General features: G+C 47.0%; 1 protein-coding gene across 4 annotated transcripts in view; it reads right to left on the reverse strand.

Moving 5' to 3' along the window:
• spidr (scaffold protein involved in DNA repair) overlaps nucleotides 1–22325 on the reverse strand; it is a 452785-nt gene that overhangs the window by 269539 nt on the left and 160921 nt on the right. For all 4 annotated transcript variants that reach the window (XM_072467811.1, XM_072467809.1, XM_072467808.1 and 1 more), the window contains exon 7: nucleotides 15004–15104. In XM_072467811.1, the coding sequence (XP_072323912.1) occupies nucleotides 15004–15104 (101 nt within the window). The remainder of the gene's footprint in view (nucleotides 1–15003; nucleotides 15105–22325) is intronic.

The raw sequence follows: 22325 nt of genomic DNA on the forward strand, positions 1-22325 counted from the left end.
AGTGACCCAGCGGGGAATTGAACCTGGGACTCTGGCGCTGTGAAGCCACAGTGCTATCCACTTGTGCTACCGTGCTGCCCCGCCTTAGAGATTTAGAAAGGACTCTTGTACCAGGTTTACCATTTTCCTAGTACATACCACTTTGGTTGCTGTAACCATGGGCTTACAAAACCAGGTTCAGTCTATATCTGAAGAGACAAAATGCATTAACCTGCAGTAGTTTCAGTTACATGGAAAAAGAAATGTCAAAATAGCTTCTGCACGTTCTCTGAACTACTGCACCTATGATGTTAAATACAGAATTTGTCAAAACAACAGAACAAAGGATTTCACATATTGCAAGATGCTAATCTTGAGATAAATCCTTTCACAAAGTATACATATATCTTTTACGGCAACCTTTTTTAAAAAACCTCTCCTTCAAAAACTGTGCAACCAGGCTTGTGCTAAAATGGTTTAAATGTCAAACTAGCTTAAAAAGTATCACGTATTTAATAATATCACCTCTTCTAGTGAAAATGTCAATTTTCGTTGTTATAATTAGAGACAATATAGCTTATATGTGAAATAAAATATTTTCTCTATAGATTTTACATGTAATATTTCATACAGAATGCACCCATCTTCCAGATTTCATAGAATCAAGAGTGCCAAAGAGGCTCTTTGGCCCATCGAGTCTGTACCGACAAGCGAAAAAAACACTTGACCTACTTGCCTAATCCTATTGGCTAGCACTTGGCCTCTCGCCTTGAATGCTATGAAGTACCAAGTGCTCATCCAGGTACTTTTTAAAGGCAACCTGCCTCTACCATCGACACAGGCAGTGCATTCCAGACTGCCACCACCCTCTGGGTAAAACTGTTTTTCCTCACATCACCTCTAAACCTCCTGCCGCTCACCTTGAACCTGTGCCTCCCCCTTATGACTGACCCTTCAATTAAGGAGAACATTTCCAGAAACTCACCATTGATCATAATCATTAGTGTCAGGTGTTTTACAGTAGGTTAGAGACCGCAGTCGTAGATCTTCAGTATGCAGATGACGTTCATGTGTGATGTCACTCAGAAACTGAGCTACATGTCATCGGCGACATCGTCTCTGAAGTATACTAGAAAATGGGCCTTTCACCAAGCACCCAGAAAACTAGCTCCGACTATCTCAGTGAAAACTGAGACCAAAAAAGTCTGTATTATTGCACCAACTCACTACTCCATTTTCCTTGCTGCACAATTGCACCTCACTACTGCAAATTACCCACAAATTACCCACAAGCAGAGATATTTTAAAGACCAGAAGGAAAACTGTTAAACCTATGCCACTTCACTCTAAACCCAAAAAACACTGATTTAAAAGAGCAATACTTCACTCGTTGAATGAAAGGTACAAAAAAAGTAGTAAATAATGTAAAATTGTTCAGATGGTCAGAGGAAAATTGGGGAAAAAGCACTGAATGCCTACAGATGTCGGTCTAAAGTAAAGACCGGAGCACAAATGTTGATCTTAAGTCTGTTTCAGAGGGCTGCAGAGCACACAGAGCAGTTTGGATTAAGCTTGGTAGCCCTAGTTCAGGGATACCATATGATGCATTGGATAAGAAAAATCTCCAGGAGAACAAAACCATGAATTGTGCCATGCCAACAACCAGAAATATTGATTGATTGAATGCTTAATAACAATTTTCCTTGCTGCAATTTTTGGGCAGCACGGTAGCACTGTGGATAGCACAATTGCTTCACAGCTCCAGGGTCCCAGGTTCGATTCTGGCTTGGGTCACTGTCTGTGCGGAGTCTGCACATCCTCCCCGTGTGTGCGTGGGTTTCCTCCGGGTGCTCCGGTTTCCTCCCACAGTCTAAAGATGTGCAGGTTAGGTGGATTGGCCATGATAAATTGCCCTTAGTGTCCAAAATTGCCCTTGGTGTTGGGTGGGGTTACTGGGTTATGGGGATGGGGTGGAGGTGTTGACCTTGGGTAGGGTGCTCTTTCCAAGAGCCGGTGCAGACTTGATGGGCCGAATGGCCTCCTGCTGCACTGTAAATTCTATGATAATTAATTTTAAATAACAATTGTTTGAGTCTATAAACTTCTGGGCTGAGTAATAATATTTGCTATTTCAAAGAAATTGATAGTGTAGCATGGAACTAAAGTAAATTCAGTAAGCAGATTATTATAAGTGAAGTAATTGCATAATGTTGCAAGGACAGAATACAGACGAGGTCCAGCTGTCAAATGATAGGGGATAAAGTCTGTATATGAGAACTGTTGAGGAACAGAAGGGTTCTATCAAAATGAAGGAAATGAAAACATTTTCTTTCAGGTAGAACTTTTCATTTTTTCCAATAAGTCTAAATTCCACAGCCTGACCATACCTATTTCTTTTAAGAACTATTCAAACTTTAGTTACCATTTGGTTCGGAAGCATTCATACCTTGAAGAAGTTCAAATATAATCAGTTCTCAGATCCTGTTAATGCTGCTCTGAGGTTGGCAAAATTTGTTTAGCTGCACCTACCAATTTCCCCTGCTGCCCGATGAGGAAGTACCGAGTCTCCACTCAGCATCCATCACCTTACAGTGATAGAGAGGAGACTTATCGGAGTGAGGACACAAAACCTCTACCTGGCCACTCAAGTACTATATTTTGCTGTACCACCTAAAGATTTGTGTTATTTTAAAATTATTTTCTTGTTAAATACCGATCACAGAGTCCAAATCAAAAGGGATGATCATGAAGTTCCATCAAAAGTCACTTATTTTTTCCAACTATTCCAAAACAGATGATTACCATCTTGCAATTGACATGATGATAAGTCAGCTAAAAATCACTGGTTCATGAAGCACACAAAATGTATCATCATGGACACAACGCTAATTTATTGCTCTTGTTGGGCGGGGGTGGTTGATGAGGAAAAGAGACTGTTACGGGCATAAATATTAAACAGAGTACAAATTGTATCTTTGGATATTTATCCATAATGTTTGTGCCATAAGCTCTTCAAAGTTAATTTAAGTTGTTACCATGCAAGTCAAGACCTGACAAAAATGTGCTGGCAAGTTGCACATTTTGTTCTGAAAGTAGAAAAATACAAACTATACTGGAACAAGTAACAGTGAAATGCTGCAAGCTATCGGGCAGTGAAGTACAGACCAGAATTTTGCTGACAACTGAGAATAACTTTGTCATCCTCTTTTCAATGAGGTGCATGCACGACCTCTATATATAACTTCTGTAAACGGAATTTTCCCACAGTACTAATACCAATGTGTAGTAAATCATATTATTTCATAATTACAGAATTTATTTATTTTAAATTTTTAATTATTTTTTTTAAGTACCCAATTATTTTTTTCCAATTAAGGGGCAATTTAGCGTGGCCAATACACCTATCCTGCACATCTTTGGGTTGGGGGGGAGAATGTGCAAACACCATTCGCAGCAGTACAGAAGAGAAACATCTCACTATTTCTGAAAAAATACACATTTGTTTGAACAAGACCATGGTCTCAGCATATTCTTAAAGATTCTGTCTGCTGTGTTATCATATTATTTTTCTCACTTTCAGAAACAATTCGATTTGTCCCAGTGTTATTTTGCTGCACGCTACATTTCTCAGTTTCTGGCTACCTTCTTTGCTTTTTCCTATATGATGCACCACCTACAGTTGAGAACAGGCGATCAGGTGAGATTGTAATATAATAAACTTTTTGTCGGTTTACATTAACACTGCAATGAAGTTACTGTGAAAAGCCCCGAGTCGCCACATTCCGACGCCTGTTCGGGTACACAGAGGGAGAATTCAGAATATCCAAAATATCTAACAAGTCTTTCAGGACTTCTGGGAGGAAACCGGAGCACTCAGAGGAAACCCACACAGACACAGGGAGAACGTGCAGACTCCACACAGACAGTGACCAAAGCCGGGAATCGAACCTGGGAGGCTGGAGCTGTGAATCAACAATGCTAACCACTGTGCTACCGTGCCGCTCCGTGTGATTCTTCCACCATTCCTTGGAGAGAAATGACAGACCATCATGAGTGCCTCTCCACAGCAACATGGGCACAGGCAAATGCTCCACTTCTGAACATTGTGTGCTGCTGTTTTAACATGCAATGCCACTTTGTCATCATCAACTCAGTTCAAAGCAAGTGCTTAATTACCACATTCAGAAAGGAAAATGATCACAAAAATAATTTAAATTAATTAATGACTTTTATTAACTTGGCTTTAAAATTACATTTTCCTTCAACCCAGTTCCAAAAACAATCTTCAACCATCACGCTCTGCCTTCTACCACAAAGTCAATTTTGGATCTAGTTTGCCAAATTGCTTTGCATCCTATGGGCTCTTACCTTCTTCATCGGTCTCCCCTGTGGCACCTTGTCAAAAGCCTTACTAAAGTCTATGTAGACTACATCAACATCACCATCCTCATCGACACACCTCGTCACCTCCTCAAAAAATATTCTTATATTTGGAGAGGTGCCAGAGGACTGGAGGACAGCTAGTATCCCATCCTTCACTATCACAGGAATATGTTGGCCCGGAACGCTCTCTAAGAACATAAGAACTAGGAGCAGGGGTAGGCCATCTGGCCCCTCGAGCCTGCTCCGCCATTCAATGAGATCATGGCTGATCTTTTGTGGACTCAGCTCCACTTTCCGGCCCGAACACCATAACCCTTAATCCCTTTATTCTTCAAAAAACTATCTATCTTTATCTTAAAAACATTTAATGAAGGAGCCTCTACTGCTTCACTGGGCAAGGAATTCCATAGATTCACAACCCTTTGGGTGAAGAAGTTCCTCCTAAACTCAGTCCTAAATCTACTTCCCCTTATTTTGAGGCTATACCCCCTAGTTCTGCTTTCACCCGCCAGTGGAAACAACCTGCCCGCATCTATCCTATCTATTCCCTTCATAATCTTATATGTTTCTATAAGATCCCCCCTCATCCTTCTAAATTCCAACGAGTACAGTCCCAGTCTACTCGTAATCCAACCCCTTCAGCTCTGGGATTAACCTAGTGAATCTCCTCTGCACACCCTCCAGTGCCAGTACGTCCTTTCTCAAGTAAGGAGACCAAAACTGAACACAATACTCCAGGTGTGGCCTCACTAACACCTTATACAATTGCAGCATAACCTCCCTAGTCTTAAACTCCATCCCTCTAGCAATGAAGGACAAAATTCCATTTGCCTTCTTAATCACCCGTTGCACCTGAAAACCAACTTTCTGCGACTCATGCACGAGCACACCCAGGTCTCTCTGCACAGCAGAATGTTTTAATATTTTATCATTTAAATAATAATCCCTTTTGCCGTTATTCTTACCAAAATGGATAACCTCACATTTGTCAACATTGTATTCCATCTGCCAGACCCTAACCCATTCACTTAGCCTGTCCAAATCCCTCTGCAGACTTCCAGTATCCTCTGCACTTTTTGCTTTACCACTTATCTTAGTGTCGTCTGCAAACTTGGACACATTGCCCTTGGTCCCCAACTCCAAATCATCTATGTAAATTGTGAACAGTTGTGGGCCCAACACTGATCCCTGAGGGACACCACTAGCTACTGATTGCCAACCAGAGAAACACCCATTAATCCCCACTCTTTGCTTTCTATTAATTAACCAATCCCCTATCCATGCTCCTACTTTCCCCTTAATGCCATGCATCTTTATCTTATGCAACAACCTTTTGTGTGGCACCTTGTCAAAGGCTTTCTGGAAATCCAGATATACCACATCCATTGGCTCCCCGTTATCTACCGCACTGTTAATGTCCTCAAAAAATTCCACTAAATTAGTTAGGCACGACCTGCCCTTTATGAACCCATGCTGCGTCTGTCCAATGGGACAATTTCCATCCAGATGCCTCGCTATTTCTTCCTTGATGATAGATTCCAGCATCTTCCCTACTACCGAAGTTAAGCTCACTGGCCTATAATTATCCGCTTTCTGCCCACCTCCTTTTTTAAACAGTGGTGTCACGTTTGCTAATTTCCAATCCGCCGGGACCACCCCAGAGTCTAGTGAATTTTGGTAAATTATCACTAGTGCATTTGCAATTTCCCTAGCCATCTCTTTTAGCACTCTGGGATGCATTCCATCAGGGCCAGGAGACTTGTCTACCTTTAGCCCCATTAGCTTGCCCATCACTACCTCCTTGGTGATATCAATCCTCTCGAGGTCCTCACCTGTCATAGCCTCATTTCCATCAGTCACTGGCATGTTATTTGTGTCTTCCACTGTGAAGACCGACCCAAAAAACCTGTTCGGTTCCTCAGCCATTTCCTCATCTCCCATTATTAAATCTCCCTTCTCATCCTCTAAAGGACCAATATTTACCTTAGCCACTCTTTTTTGTTTTATGTATTTGTAGAAACTTTTACTATCTGTTTTTATATTCTGAGCAAGTTTACTCTCATAATCTATCTTACTCTTCTTTATAGCTTTTTTAGTAGCTTTCTGTTGCCCCCTAAAGATTTCCCAGTCCTCTAGTCTCCCACTGATCTTTGCTACTTTGTATGTTTTTCCTTCAATTTGATACTCTCCCTTATTTCCTTAGATATCCACGGTCGATTGTCCCTCTTTTTACCGTCCTTCCTTTTTGTTGGTATAAACCTTTGCTGGGCACTGTGAAAAATCACTTGGAAGGTTCTCCACTGTTCCTCAACTGTTTCACCATAAAGTCTTTGCTCCCAGTCTACCTTAGCTAGTTCTTCTCTCATCCCATTGTAATCTCCTTTGTTTAAGCACAAAACACTAGTGCTTGATTTTACCTTCTCACCCTCCATCTGTATTTTAAATTCCACCATATTGTGATCGCTCCTTCCGAGAGGATCCCTAACTATGAGATCCTGTCTCATTACACAGGACCAGATCTAGGACCGCTTGTTCCCTCGTAGGTTCCATTACATACTGTTCGAGGAAACTATCGCGGATACATTCTATAAACTCCTCCTCAAGGCTGCCTTGACCGACCTGGTTAAACCAATCAACATGTAGATTAAAATCCCCCATGATAACTGCTGTACCATTTCTACATGCATCTGTTATTTCTTTGTTTATTGCCTGCCCCACCATAATGTTACTATTTGGTGGCCTATAGATTACTCCTATCAGTGACTTTTTCGCCTTACTATTCCTGATTTCCACCCAAATGGATTCAACCTTATCCTCCATAGCACCAATGTCATCCCTTACTGTTGCCCGGATGTCATCCTTAAATAACAGAGCTACACCACCTCCCTTACCATCCACTCTGTCCTTCCGAAAAGTTTGATACCCTCGGATATTTAACTCCCAGTCGTGACCATCCTTTAACCATGTTTCAGTAATGGCCACTAAATCATAGTCATTCACGATGATTTGCGCCATCAACTCATTTGCCTTATTCCGAATACTACGAGCATTCAGGTAAAGTACACTTATGTTGGCTTTTTTACCTCTGTTCTTAATCTTAACACCTCGATCAGTAACCTCTCCTAAGTTATATTTCCTCTTAACCTTTCTCCTAATTTTCCTTGTCGTCGAACCCACATCTTCCTGCAACAACCTGCCGCATTGCTTACCATTAATGTTTTCACTTCCCGTTTTATTTCTTTTAGTATTCCTGGTCCTATTCACTGAGCTCCCCTCAGTCACTGTACCTTGTACTGTCGCCCTTTTTGATTTTTGACTATGGCTTCTCTGCCTTACACTTTCCCCCTTACTGCCTTTTATTTCTGTCCTTGTTTTACTACCTTCCAACTTCCTGCATCGGTTCCCATCCCCCTGCCACATTAGTTTAAACTCTCCCCAACAGCTCTAGCAAACCCCCCCCCCCCTAGGACATCGGTTCCAGTCCTGCCCAGGTGCAGACCGTCCGGTTTGTACTGGTCCCACCTCCCCCAGAATCGGTTCCAATGTCCCAGGAATTTGAATCCCTCCCTCTTGCACCATCTCTCGAGCCACGTATTCATCCTCTCTATCCTGATATTCCTACTCTGACTAGCTCGTGGCACTGGTAGCAATCCTGAGATTACTACCTTTGAGGTCCTACTTTTTAGTTTAACTCCTAGCTCCCTAAATTCAGCTTGTAGGACCTCGTCCCGTTTTTTACCTATATCATTGGTGCCTACGTGCACCACGACAGCTGGCTGTTCACCCTCCCCCCCCAGAATGTCCTGCAGCCGCTCCGAGACATCCTTGACCCTTGCACCAGGGAGGCAACATACCATCCTGGAGTCTCGATTTTGTCCGCAGAACCGCCTGTCTATTCCCCTTACAATTGAGTCCCCTATCACTATAGCCCTGCCATTCTTCTTCCTGCCCAGCTGCGCAGCAGAGCCAGCCACGGTGCCATGAACCTGGCTGCTGCCGCCTTCCCTGTTTGAATGTTCCTGTTTGAATGAACCCCACTGCTCTGATGTAGATTTTCCTACAAGTAGCTGCTCGCAGTTAACTTTGGACAAATCGGACTTCCGGTGATGGGATTTTCCTGAGACATTGCACATCAGGTGGCTCTCCTCCTGCGAACCTGAAAAATAGGCACTTTTTGCCCGAAAAACTCCCGCAAGTGATATAAATCATCCCCACACCACGAACAAAACAAAGAAAGAAGCAAGGATGACAAATAACAGCCAGTCCAGAGGACGAGTGGTGACCAGGAATGTAAAAAGCCTGGACAAACAGCAAACGACCGAACCGACCGGCGCACGAGGCAGCGAAACACGGATTTCGGCAGAGCGAGAGGAACTGACCTGCCGCACGAGAAGTCCCCCCACACCAGGGGATGGGTGGACGATATTCCTCTCAAGAGAGTTGAAGGAACACCAACAGGAAACAAAATCGGACATACAAGCTGCGGTGAAGGGTGTGGAGGCCGAAACTCTGGCGAATATGCAGGTGGCCCTGGACAAAGCCGAAAAGCGACTGGAGGCCCAGGAGGCAATGATTAAAAATCTGGAGAGGGCTGCAACTGACCAGAGCGACTGCATCATCGCCCTGGAAAATGAGGTGGCAAGGCTGGCCACGCCACAAGGCAACCTGAGAGAAAAGGTCGAGAACCGGTCGAGGCAGCAGAACCTACGAATCGTGGGCCTACCGGAGGGGGTCGAAGGTAGGAATCCCACAGACTATGTGGCCCAGACTATGTAACCTGGTGGGAAGGAACAGCTTCCCCAACCCACCAGGAATCGAAAGAGAGCACCGGTCGCTCCAACCAAAGCCCAAAACCAGGGAACAGACAAGGGCGATAATTGCAAAGGTGCACCAGGACCAGGAAAGAATCCTGCGATGGGCCAGGCAGTCCAAAAACTGCAGCTGGGAAGGTCACAAGATCCGGATTTACCAGGATATTGGGGTTGACCTGGCCAAGCGCCGGGCTGATTTTAACAAAGCGGAAGCTGCGCTGTACAGAAACGGCGTGAGATTCGGAATGCTGTGCCCGGCCAAGCTCTGGGTCACATATCAAGGCAGAGAGTACTTTTTCATGGTCCCTGTGGATGCTGACAATTTCGTCGCAGAGCACAGACTGGAGAAGCAGCAGCAGGGGCAGCGATGAAGAGCCCGCAGAACATTATAACAATGTTTTACCAAAAATGTTTTCTCCCTTTTACAGTCTGTAAAGCCAACAGTAGACTATCGTCACAGAGACCACTTTATGCGGGAGAAAACTGCCTCGATTTGGAGGCGAGAGCTGTAAGGGAGAGAAGGATGAGTGAGTACAGCTAAGCACAGGGGAAGGTGAGGGGAATGGCAGACAAAGAGCCCAGAGATCGGGCAATGTGAGGAAGTGCAACAACCCCCGGGAGCAGGGCCACCACACTAGCAAGATAGCTAGCATCGGGATTCATGAAGAATAGAGAGGCGGCGGCGCGCCCCACGCTAGGGGGAAGATGCCTGTCCGGGAGAGGGGGTTGACAATGGGCACGGAGGGATAACTAGGGGAAGAAACAGGGGAAAGGGGAAGGGAGGGAGAGAATATCACAAGGGAGGGCATTAGGCTGGATACAGTAGGCCACACTTGGCGATTTGGAACAAAATGGCGCTGTAAGCAACCACTTTGGAGGGTCCCTGGACAAAGGGAAACCCTCCGGAGTGCAGGGGCCTGACCTCATGGGGAGAGCAATGACCGCGGCCATCTTGGACTGCTCACTAACAAAGAGAAACCCTGGAGTGCAGGGGCACACCTAAAGGTAAGTATGGTTGATCCCCCAGGAACAGGGGCCAAAATCCCCCCCATCAGGATAGTCAGCTGGACCGTCAGGGGACTTAACGGCCTAGTGAAAAGATCCAGAGTCTTCCTCTAAGAGACGCACCCGAGGGAGAAGCACCAACTGCAGGTAAGGAAGGGCTGCGTGGGACAGATTTATAGTTCCTGCTATGGGACGAGTGGTAGGGGGCAGCCATTCTGTTAAATAAGAGGACGGTGTTCACGGCGATAAAGACGGTTATGGATACAGGGGGACCTCATGGTCAGCGGTGTCCTAGACGGGGCACCGGTAGTCCTCATTAATGTGTACGCTCCCAACTGGGATGACATGGAGTTTATAAAGAAGACAATGGCAGAAATCCCCATCATCGATACACACCGACTGATCATGGGGGGGACTTTTATAACAGGACCCACAGACGGACAGGTCGAACCCCAAAACGGGAAAGACCTCCAATACGGTGAAGGAACTCAGCCTATTCATGGAGCAGATGGGGGCGGTGGACCCATGGCGATTCACCTACCCAGGGGAGAAGGAGTTCCCCTTCTTCTCTCAAGTACATAACATCTATTCACAAATCGACTGCTTTGTAGTGGGGCAATAGGTGCTTCCAGGTCTAGTAAGGGTGGAATACTCCACGATCGTAATCTCAGACCACGCTCCACATTACATGGATGTACAGTTGGAGACGCGTCGTGCCCAACGCCCCCCCATGGAGGTTGGACACGGCCCTCCTGGCCGATAAGGCTTTTTGCGAGAAAATATCACAGGCCATAGACGAGTATATTACTGATAACCAGAATGGGAAGGTTTCAACCCTCCCTGTTCTGGGAGGCGCTGAAGGCTGTGATCAGGGGAGAAATTATCGCTTATAAAGCACGGAGAGATAGGAAAGAGAGGGCGGCTAGGCAACAACTAGTTGACACCATACTACGGCGATACTCTGAGGCCCCAACCGTAGAGCTCCTGGCTCTCCACTAGTCGCCTGCTGGCTCACCAGCTGAGAAAGCAGGCAGCCACAAGGGAAATAGCACAGATCAGGGATAGCAGAAACAAATCAGTAGTGGAGCCGGACAAAGTCAACAAGGCGTTTGAGAACTTCTACCAGGGGCTGTACACCTCCGAGCCCCGAGCACGGAACTTGGGATGAAGCAGTTCCTTGGTGAGCTGAACATGCTATGTCGTGGGGAAACGGGGCCTGGAAGCACCACTAGAAATGGGAGAGGTCATGGAGAGTATTATCTCCATGCAGGCAGGGAATTCACTGGGACCAGGTTTCCCGACGGACCTCTAAAAAGATTTGCGACAGCACTGACTCTGCACCTGGCGAGGGGCACCCTGCTGCCTACGCTAGCACAAACCTCAATCTTGCTGATACCTAAAAAACAGATTGCAGTTCAAAGAACAAAGAAATGTACAGCACAGGAACAGGCCCTTCGGCCCTCCAAGCCCGTGCTGACCATGCTGCCCGACTAAACTACAATCTTCTACGTTTCCTGGGTCCGTATCCCTCTATTCCCATCCTATTCATGTATTTGTCAAGATGCCCCTTAAATGTCACTATCGTCCCTGCTTCCACCACCTCCTCCGGTAGCGAGTTCCAGGCACCCACTACCCTCTGCGTAAAAAACTTGCCTCGCACATCTACTCTAAACCTTGCCCCTCTCACCTTAAACCTATGCTCCCTAGTAATTGACCCCTCTACCCTGGGGAAAAGCCTCTGACTATCCACTCTGTCTTTGCCCCTCATAATTTTGTAGACCTCTATCAGGTCGCCCCTCAACCTCCTTTGTTCCAGTGAGAACAAACCAAGTTTATTCAACCGCTCCTCATAGCTAATGCCCTCCATACCAGGCAACATCCTGGTAAATCTCTTCTGCACCCTCTCTAAAGTCTCCACATCCTTCTGGTAGTGTGGCGACCAGATTTGAACACTATACTCCAAATGTGGCCTAACTAAGGCCATCTCACTGCTAAACACAGACGTGAAGATACTGGCCAAGATCCTAGCCAAAAGGCCGGAGGACTGCGAACAAGAGGTGGTTGCGGAAGACCAGATGGGCTTTGTCAAGGGTAGACAGCTAACACCGAACATCACGGGCGGGATACTCCAAGCCCGCGCTGGGTAGGAGAATCGCCAAGGGGGAGGGGGGACGTGAATCACGCGACGCCGCTCCGAAGCCGTTTCACAATTCTCCTAGGAAGCGAAAACGGCGTGGTCGTGAACGGCGCCATGTGGCCCAGAGAATCGCCTGAGGGGGTCCCTGCGGGGGCCCGCTGAGCGATTCTCCGGGCTCCCGGTGATACTGCAGCCCGGATGGGCCGAAGTCCCGACGGCATGACCCGAGGTCACGCCGGCGCCGTTCTAACCTGCTTTTAAAAATCGTGAGCACTGGAGGAGGAGGAGGAGGATCCACAAATATCCCCATCCTCAAAGATGGAGGAGCCCAGCACATATATGCAAAAGACAGACTGAGGCATTCGCAATAATCTTCAGCAAGAAGTGCCGAGTGGATGATCCATCTCGGTCTCCTCCGGAGGTCCCCAGCATCACAGATGTCAGTCTTCAGCCCATACGATTCACTCCATGTATATCAAGAAAAGGCTGAACACACTGGAGCAATATGGGCCCTGACAATTTTCAGGCAAGAGTACTAAAGACTTGTGCTCCAGAATTTGCTGCACCCCTAGCCAATCTGTTACATACAGCTACAACACTGGCATCTATCCGGCAATGTGGAAAATTGACCAGGTGTGTCCTGTACACAAAAAACAGGACAAATGCAACCCAGTCAATTACCGTCCTGTCAGTCTGCTCTCCATCAACAGCAAAGTGATGGAAGGAGTCATCAACAGGGCTGTCAAGTGGCACTTGCTCAGCAATAACCTGCTCATGGTGCTCAGTTTGGGTTCCGTCAGGATCACTCAGCTCCTGACCTCATTACAGTCTTCGTTCAAATATGGACAAAAGAGCTGAATGGCAGAGGTGAGGTGAGAGTGACTGCCCTTGACATCAAGGCAGCATTTGACAGAGTATGGCAACAAGGAGCCCTAGCTAAACTGGAGTCAATCGGAATCAGGGGAGAACCTCTCTGCTGGTTGGAGTCATACCTGGCACAAAGGAAGATGGTTGTGGTGGTTGGAGGTCAATCATCTCAACTCCAGGACATCACTGCGGGAGTTCCTCAGGGTAGTGTCTGAGGACCAGCCACATCTCAGCAGGTCTGGCAGCACGTGGTGGTAGCTGTGGTGGTTGGAGGTCACTCATTCGAACTCCAGGATATCACTGCAGGAGTTCCTCAGGATAATGTCCGAGGTCCAACCGTCTTCAGCTGCTTCATCAATGACCTTCCTTCCATCAGAAGGTCAGAAATGGGGATGTTTGCGGATGACTGCACAATGTTCAGCACCATTTGCGACTCCTCAGATAATGAAGCAATCCATGTCCAAACGCAGTAAGACTGGACAATATCCAGGCTTGGGCTGACAAGCAGCAAGTCACATTCGCGCCACACAAGTGCCAGACAATGACCATCTCCGACTCGAGAGGATCTAACCATCGGCCCTTGACATTCAATGGCATTACCATCGCTGAATCCCCCACAATCAACATCCTGGGGGTTACCATTGATGAGAAACTGAACTGGACTAGCCATATTAATACTGTGGGTACCAGGGCAGGTCAAAGACTAGGAGTCCTACCGCGTGTAACTCACCTCACCTCTGACCGCCCCCACCCCCCCCACCCACCCCACCGCCCCAAAGCCAGTCCATCATCTACAAGGCACAAGTCAGGACGTAATGGAATACTCTCCACTTGCCTGGATGAATGCTGCTTCAACAACACTCAAGAAGCTCAACACCATCCAGGATAAAGCAGCCCATTTGATTGCTCCTTCTTCCACAAACATTCAAACACTCAACCACTGTTGAACTGTGGCAGCCGTGTGTACCATCTACAAGATGCACTGCAAGAACTCACCAAGGTTCATTAGACAGCACCTTCCAAACCCACAGCCATGACCATCTAGAAGGTCATGCAAATACCTGGGAACCCCACATCTGGAGGCTTCCCTCCAAGTCACTCACCACCCTGACTTAGAAATATATTGCCGCTCCTTCACTGTCACTGGGGCAATATCCTGGAACTCCCTCCCTAACAACAGTGTGGGTGTACCTACATCTCAAGGACTGCAGCGGTTCAAGAAGGCTACCCACCACCAACTTCTGAAGGGCAACTAGTAGTGGGCAATAAATGCTGGCCGAACCAGTGACGCCCATATCCCATAAATTAATAAGAAAAATTTCAGTCCGTTCACCACCGACGCACAGTGGCAACCGTGTGCACGATATGCAAGATGCACTGCAATAACTCTCCAAGGTTCCTTTGACAGCACCTTCCCAACCCGCAAGCTCTACCACTAGAACGAGAAGGACAGCAGATGCATAGGAACTACACCACTTGCCTGTTTCCCTCCAAGCCTCACAGCATCCTGACCTGGAACTATATCACCGTTCCTTTACTGTTGCTGGGTCAAAATCATGGAATTCCCTCTCTCAGAGCACTGTTTATCTAGCTGCACTAGATAGACTGCTGATGTTCAAGGCAACAACTCATCACCACCTTCGCAAGGGTAATTAAGGATGAATGCTGGCCTGCCAATTAATGCCCACATTATAAAATAACAAAAAATGAAGAAAGGAGACTTTTCAGAAATTATACTGACAGCAGTTCTTGTACATAATTGTTTGAAAAAGGATAATTTCTGTATGCAGATTATTTTTATAAGTAGTACACAAATCCTACCTGTGTGAATTTTGGAATCTGTTGGCGATTGGTGCCTCCAAAAGTTGATGGCAGATCTCTCTCTGCATTGCAATCTGTTTAACCTCTCTGCCAATCCTCCCCTGTGGTGAATAAGACAAATTAGTTAAATTTATCCTAAATTTCAGAAATTTGAACATGAGTATACTCAGTTACAGACCACAACATTTATACAGATCAAAATCTAACAATCTGATAGTACAGACGGTCAACGTTCAACCAGAAAGAAAGACTGATTTACGAAAAAGGAGTCCATTCAGGCCGTTAATTACATGCCAATGTTAAAAGGCTATCCATTGTAATATTACTTTCCAATTATTGGTCCATAGCCCTGTAGGTTACAGTATCTAAAGTGCATATCTAACTGTTGCTTTTCTTGCTAGGAAGGTCAAATGCTGCCTTGATGTCAAGGGCAGTCACTCTCACCTCACCTCTGCCAATCAGCTCTTTTGTCCATATTTGAACAAAGACTATAATGAGGTCAGGAGCTGAGTGATCCTGACGGAACCCAAACTGAGCACCATGAGCAGGTTATTGCCTCTACCACTCCTTCATGCAATGAATTTTGACCCTGACCACCATCTCGGTGAAAGAATTACAGAACTCTCAACGAATCCTTCTGTCAATTTCTTAAATCTATGCCTCCTGGTTATTGGACTTTCTGCTCGTGGAAATAAGTCCTTTCTGTTGTCCTTTCCCCCTCATGAATTTATACACCTCAATTATATTTCTCCCAACCTCCGACATTCCAAAGAAAACAACGTCAGCTGAGCCAATCGTTCCTTATAGCTAAAATTCTCTTCTCCGAGCAACATCCTTGTAAAACTCCTCTGTACCCTTTATAATGCAATAACATTCTTCTTGTAATTTGGTGACCAAAACTGGAAGCCGTATTCTCACTGTAGTCTAATGTATAACAGAGTTCTAGCATAAACTCCCTGCATGTGTATTCTACGTATCAAACAATAAAGGCAAGTATTTAGAATGCCTTCCTAATCACCTCTATTACCTATCCTGTTACCTTCAAGGATCTGGTGGGAGGGAGCATAAAACAGCGTATGAGACAGCACGAGTTCACCGCGAGGGGCGAGAACACACCGGGGCGTAAGCAGCGAAGGAGAGAGCGGAGGTTCACTATAAAAGGGGCAAGAACACACTGGGGCGTAAAGCAGCCAAGCAGCTTCCACTCTGTGAGTACTGAGCCTGCGTTCAGAAAGAAAAATCAGGTGTGATATCATAAAGTACCAGGTAGGTGACAGGCTGGTGAGCATTTCCTATTTAGCATAGAACATACAGTGCAGAAGGAGGCCATTCGGCCCATCGTGTCTGCACTGACCCACTTAAGCCCTCACTTCCACCCAATCTCCGTAACCCAATAACCCCTCCTAACCTTTTTGGTCACTAAGGGCAATTTATCATGGCCAATCCACCTAACCTGCACATTTTGGACTGTGGGAGGAAATCAGAGCACCCGGAAGAAACGAGAACGTGCAGACTCCACACAGACAGTGACCCAGCGGGGAATCGAACCTTGGACCCTGGCATTGAGAAGACACAGTGTTATCCACTGATGCTACCATGATGCCCCGTGCTACCCAAATCATACCTAAACTCTTTTTTTTTAAAATATATTTATTAAAGTTTTTTAACACAATTTTTCTCCCTTACAAACAATAACCCCCCCCCCCCCACCCTTGTAACAAAAAAAAACCGAGAAATCGCGCAGAGCAAGATATATACATGGCAAAATGATATATTTACACAGCTTTGTACACTGGCCCTCACCCGTACGTGCCAGTTTCCCCAACCCTTCATGTTATCTCTTGCTCATCCACCCCCCCAGGCAGTCCCCCCTTTCCCCCCCCCCCCCTCCCAGGACGTGTGTCCCCCCCCCCCCCCCCCCCCCCCCCCCAAGGTTGCTGCTGCTGCTGACCGATCTTCCTCTAACGCTCCACGAGATTGTCTAGGAACGGTTGCCACCGCCTGTAGAACCCCTGCGCAGACCCTCTCAAGGCGAACTTAATCCTCTCCAACTTTATGAACCCAGCCATATCATTTATCCAGGCCTCCAGGCTGGGGGGCTTCGCCTCCTTCCACATTAGCAAGATCCTTCGCCGGGCTACTAGGGACGCAAAGGCCAGAATGCCGGCCTCTTTCGCCTCCTGCACTCCTGGTTCGTCCACTACTCCAAATATTGCTAGCCCACAGCTTGGCTTGACCCGGACTTTCACCACCTGAGATATTGCTCCCGCCACTCCTCTCCAGAACCCCTCCAGTGCCAGGCATGACCAAAACATATGGACATGGTTCGCCGGGCTCCCTGAGCACCTTCCACATCTGTCCTCTACCCCAAAGAACCTACTCAACCTCGCCCCCGTCAAGTGCGCTCTGTGGACCACCTTAAATTGTATCAGGCTGAGCCTGGCACACGAGGAGGAGGAATTAACCCTACCTAGGGCATCAGCCCACAGACCTTCCTCGATCTCCTCCCCCAGCTCCTCCTCCCATTTACCCTTCAACTCTTCTACCAGCGCTTCCCCCTCTTCTTTCAACTCCTGGTGTATTTCCGACACCTTGCCCTCCCCGACCCATACACCCGAGATCACCCTGTCTTGAACTTCTTGTGCCGGGAGCAACGGGAATTCCCTCACCTGTCGCCTCACAAAAGCCCTCACCTGCATATATCTAAAGGCATTTCCCGGGGGTATCTCGAACTTCTCTTCCAGTGCCCCTAGGCTCGCAAACGTCCCGTCGATGAACAGGTCCCCCATTCTTCCAATCCCCGCCCGATGCCAGCTCTGGAACCCCCCGTCCATCTTCCCCGGGACAAACCGGTGGTTACCCCTGATCGGGGACCACACCGATGCTCCCATTGCACCCCGGTGCCGTCTCCACTGGCCCCAGATCCTTAGCGTTGCCGCTACCACCGGGCTCGTGGTATAGTGGCTTAGTGATCACGATGGGAAGGCACTGAAACACAAACAGAAACCTCGGAAGGACCACCATTTTGACCGACTGCACTCTACCCGCCAGCGAGAGCGGTAACATGTCCCATCTTTTGAAATCCTCCTCCATTTGCTCCACCAACCTCGTCAGAGTCAGTTTATGTAGGTTCCCCCAACTCCTGGCTATCTGGATCCCCAGATACCGAAAGCTCCCCTCCGCCCTCCTATCATACCTAAACTAACCAACAAACTGATGAATGTTATATTTCGTTTTTTCTGAATTTAGGTTTATCACTACTGATAAGACGCATTAAATATTAGTAGCGTTTAGCCATATCAGCAAGTTCATGTGTATTGGTATTCGTAGTAGGTTTATTAGTATGGATAAAGGTTTACGAGCAGTAGTAAGGTTTACTACCAGCAGGGAGGTTAATTAACTGACAGATAAAGGGATTGCAGGGTTGCTCCACTGCTAGAGCGTGCATTCTAATCAGTGTGGAAAATCCAGGAGACTTCCCTTGTCAGTTGCAGCAGGATTTCAGAATTCGAGCAGCAGCTGGCGTTATTGAAATTCATCTGTGAGGTTGAGAGATTTGTGCATAGATGTGGTAACCCCTTGGCTTAAGCATGCAGGGACCGAGGGAATAAATAACCAACAGGCGGTCAATTAGAAACAGACTGATGGTATATGAGACCCTTAGGTGCATCCTCCTCTCCCAAAAAGCATCCAGTTCTGAATGAAGAGAGTCATGGTTCATCTGTTGCTTGCAGCAATAGCCAAGTCTATGGCACCATGGGTTTGGGGGGGGGGGGGTCCCCTCAGAGCAGCTGTAGTGTACCCCGAGGATGGTGTGTGTGTGTGTGTGTGTGCTGGATGGAGGAGTAATTGAAGGCAGCAGAATACGTTCAGAGCATGGTTAATAAAACATACAGTATTCAAGGCTTTATTAAGAGGGACACAGAATAAAAGAGCAAGGAGGTTACTTTAAACTTGTATAAGGCACTAGTTCAGCCTCAGCTGGAATATTGCGTCCACTTGAGTAAAAATGTGAAGGCATTAGAGAGGATGCAGAATTAATTTACGAGAATGCTTCCCGGCATGAATCATCATAACAGATTTGAGAAATTAGGACTATTTTCCATGGAGAAGAGGGTTTTTTTCCCGTTTTTTTAAAATAAATTTAGAGTACCCAATTACTTTTTTTTTTCCAATTAAGGGGCAATTTAGCGTGGCCAATCCACCTTGCACATCTTTGGGTTGTGGGGGCGAAACCCACACAGACACGGGGAGAATGTGCAAACACCACACGGACAGTGACCCAGGGCCGGGATTCGAATCCGGGTCCTCAGCGCCGTAGGCCGCAGTGCTAACCACTGTGCCACGTGCCGCCCTGGAGAAGAGAGGATTGAAAGGGGATTTGTTGGAGGTATTTGAAATCACAAGGTGTCAGGACAGAATAGGTATGAGAAACTCTTCTCACTCACGAAAGAAATAAAAGCACAAGATTTAAAGTAATTGTCAAAAGATGAAAAAGCAATATGAGGAAAATTATTTTCATATAGTAGCCAAGGTCTGGAATGCACTATCCGAGAGCGTGTGAGGCAAGTTCAATCGAGACTTTCAAAACTGAATCAGACAGTTATTTGAAAATGAAGAATGTGCAGTGTTATGGGGAGACGATGGAGGAATGACACTATATAATTTGCTCATTTGGAGAGTCAGTGGAAACTCATTCGCTACATTCCGGCGCTTGTTCGGGTACACGGAGGGAGAATTCAGAATGTCCAAATTACCAACCAGCACATCTTTAGGGACTTGTGGGAGGAAACCGGAGCACCCGGAGGAACACCACAGACACAGGGAGAACGTGCAGACTCCGCAATGACAGTGACCCAAGCCAAGAATAGAACCTGGGACCCTGGTGTTGTGAAGCAACAGTGCTAACCACTGTGCTACCATGCCGCTCCTGTTCACCCTGACTATTGAACCACTCTCAATGCGAAAATCTGAAAGGATATCCAAAGAAGTGTAGAGAGCCCAGAGTGCCGCTCTAAGCGGATGACCTGCTCCTCTACGTCTCGGACCCACAGAGCGGCCTGAAAGCAGTCATGCAACTTCTGAGTGAGTTTGCAGCCTTCTCGGGTGACAAACTCAACCTGGGCAAGAGCCAGGCATTCTCACTGAACCCGAACGGGGGAGGGACAGAGCTGGCGGGACTACCATTCAAACTAGCCCAAAACAAATTCCACTGCCTGGGGATCCAGATAGCCCATGACTGAACACAGATTCACAAGTGGAATCTGACCAGTCTGGCGGAGGAAGTTAAAACGGACCTACAGAGATGGGATGCACTCCTGCTTTCCCTGATAGGGAGAGTGCAGCTAATCAAAATGAACGTACTGCCGAGGTTCCTCTTCCTGCTTGAATCCATACCGATCTTCACCCCCAAGGCCTATTTCCACAAAGTAGACAAAACGATCATCACGGATCCCTAAGTCGACAATGCAAAGGAGGAAAAACATGGGCGGTCTGGACCTGCCGAATCTACAGTACTACCACTGGGCAGCCACAGCTGAGAAGTTGAAGGGATGGATACGAGAAGCAAACACAGAATGGGTGATGCTGGAGGAGTCCTCTTTCAAGGGAACCACCCGCGAGCCCTCACGTCGGCAACTCTCCCATCCCCCCCAACAAAGTACACATTCTGCCCAGTGGTGGTAGCCACACTGAAAACATGGAATCGAATGAGGCAGCATTTTGGTTTAACCGAGATGTCCCCCATCTGCGGCAGCCACAAATTCCCGGCAGCCATGCTTGACGCCGCCTTTAAAAAATTGAGTCAGGAAAGGGGGACACTAGTAGTCAGGGGACAGACTTGTGACCTTGGACGAGCTGATGGAGGACTTGGACCTACCGACAGGACAGGAACTCAGGCACCTCCAAATTAAACACTTCCTCCGCAAGGAGACGGGAAGTTACCCCAGGGCACTAAGAGATAGTCTACCAGAGGAACTAATCAACACAGACAGTAAGGAGGGAGGGAAACTGTGGGGACGATTGCTGGACAGGGCAATACTACCACTGGACGTAGCCAGGTGGAAATGGGAGGACAAATTGGGGACGGAAGTGGGTTGGGACTCTGGAGCGAAGCACTGAATAGGACCAACTCCACCTCCTCCTGCGCTAGGCTAAGCCTCATGCAGTTCAAAGTGGTGCACAGTGCTCACCTAACCAGAACCCGAATGAGCAGGTTCTTCCTGGATTTGGAGGACAAATGTGAACAGTGTCAGGGAGGCCCAGCTAACTATGCCGACACGTGCTGGAACTGCCCTAGATTTGTCGGGTTCTGGACAGCCTTCTTCGAAGCGATGTCCAGGGTTGTGGGGATGAGGGTGGAGCCTTGCCAGAGCTACACATGGGGAAGAGGGTTGACGCCCTAGTTTGTGCCTCCTTAATCGCACGCCGATGAATCCTGCTCGGCTGCCGATCAGCAGCTGCAGACTGGCTGGCAGACAAAATTTCTCCACCTAGAGAAGATCAAGTACACCATCCGAGGGTCGGACGAGGGATTTCACAAAGTGTGCGGGCCATTTGTCAGCTTGTTCCAAGATCTGTTGGAAGCCAATAGCGACTAGGAAGAGTGGGGGGGGGACGACGACAAGGGAAGACACACACAAGGGAAAGGAGGGGGTGGAGGGAAAGAGACGGGAACCCAAGAGAATCATAGAACTAATCATCAGAAAGAAGTGGCATGCAGTATGTGATGCCCAGAGCAGAAGGCAACACTAAGAGAGAAACTAAGCTACCAACAAAGGAAGGGGTGGGAGGAGGCAGAAGGGGGGGGAACCTCATGTAAAAATCGTTGTAAATAAGAAACAACTCTAGTTATAAATACTACCACTGGAAAATACCAATAAAACATTTTTTTTTTAAATGCCTGTTAGTGTCCAAAGATGTGCAGGTTAGGTGGGGTTACACGGATCGGGCTGTCCGGCGGAGTGGGCCAAGATATGGTGCTCTTTTAGAGGGTTGGTGCAGACTTCTGCACTGTAGGATTCTATGGAGACACCATTTGCGATTTGTATTACTGTGCATTCCAAAACATTAAAAAACAAACTGAAGCATCAATCAATTAAATTATCTGGACATGGGCATACCCTCAAACCGGAAAGAAAAAAAATCTTTTGACTTTAACACCACCTTCGGTTACTTCTGAACTTACCACTGCTGCACTGCGCTTTGTGCATGTCAGGTTTTTGTTTGCTTTGCAATTTATTGAATGTGTGTATACTTGTAGCCCAAACCAATACCCAACTGCATTTTCAGTTTAATTCCTTCTATTCATACATCATCACACC

Source organism: Scyliorhinus torazame, chromosome 11, assembly GCF_047496885.1.
Source record: "Scyliorhinus torazame isolate Kashiwa2021f chromosome 11, sScyTor2.1, whole genome shotgun sequence".
Lineage (NCBI taxonomy): Eukaryota > Metazoa > Chordata > Chondrichthyes > Carcharhiniformes > Scyliorhinidae > Scyliorhinus > Scyliorhinus torazame.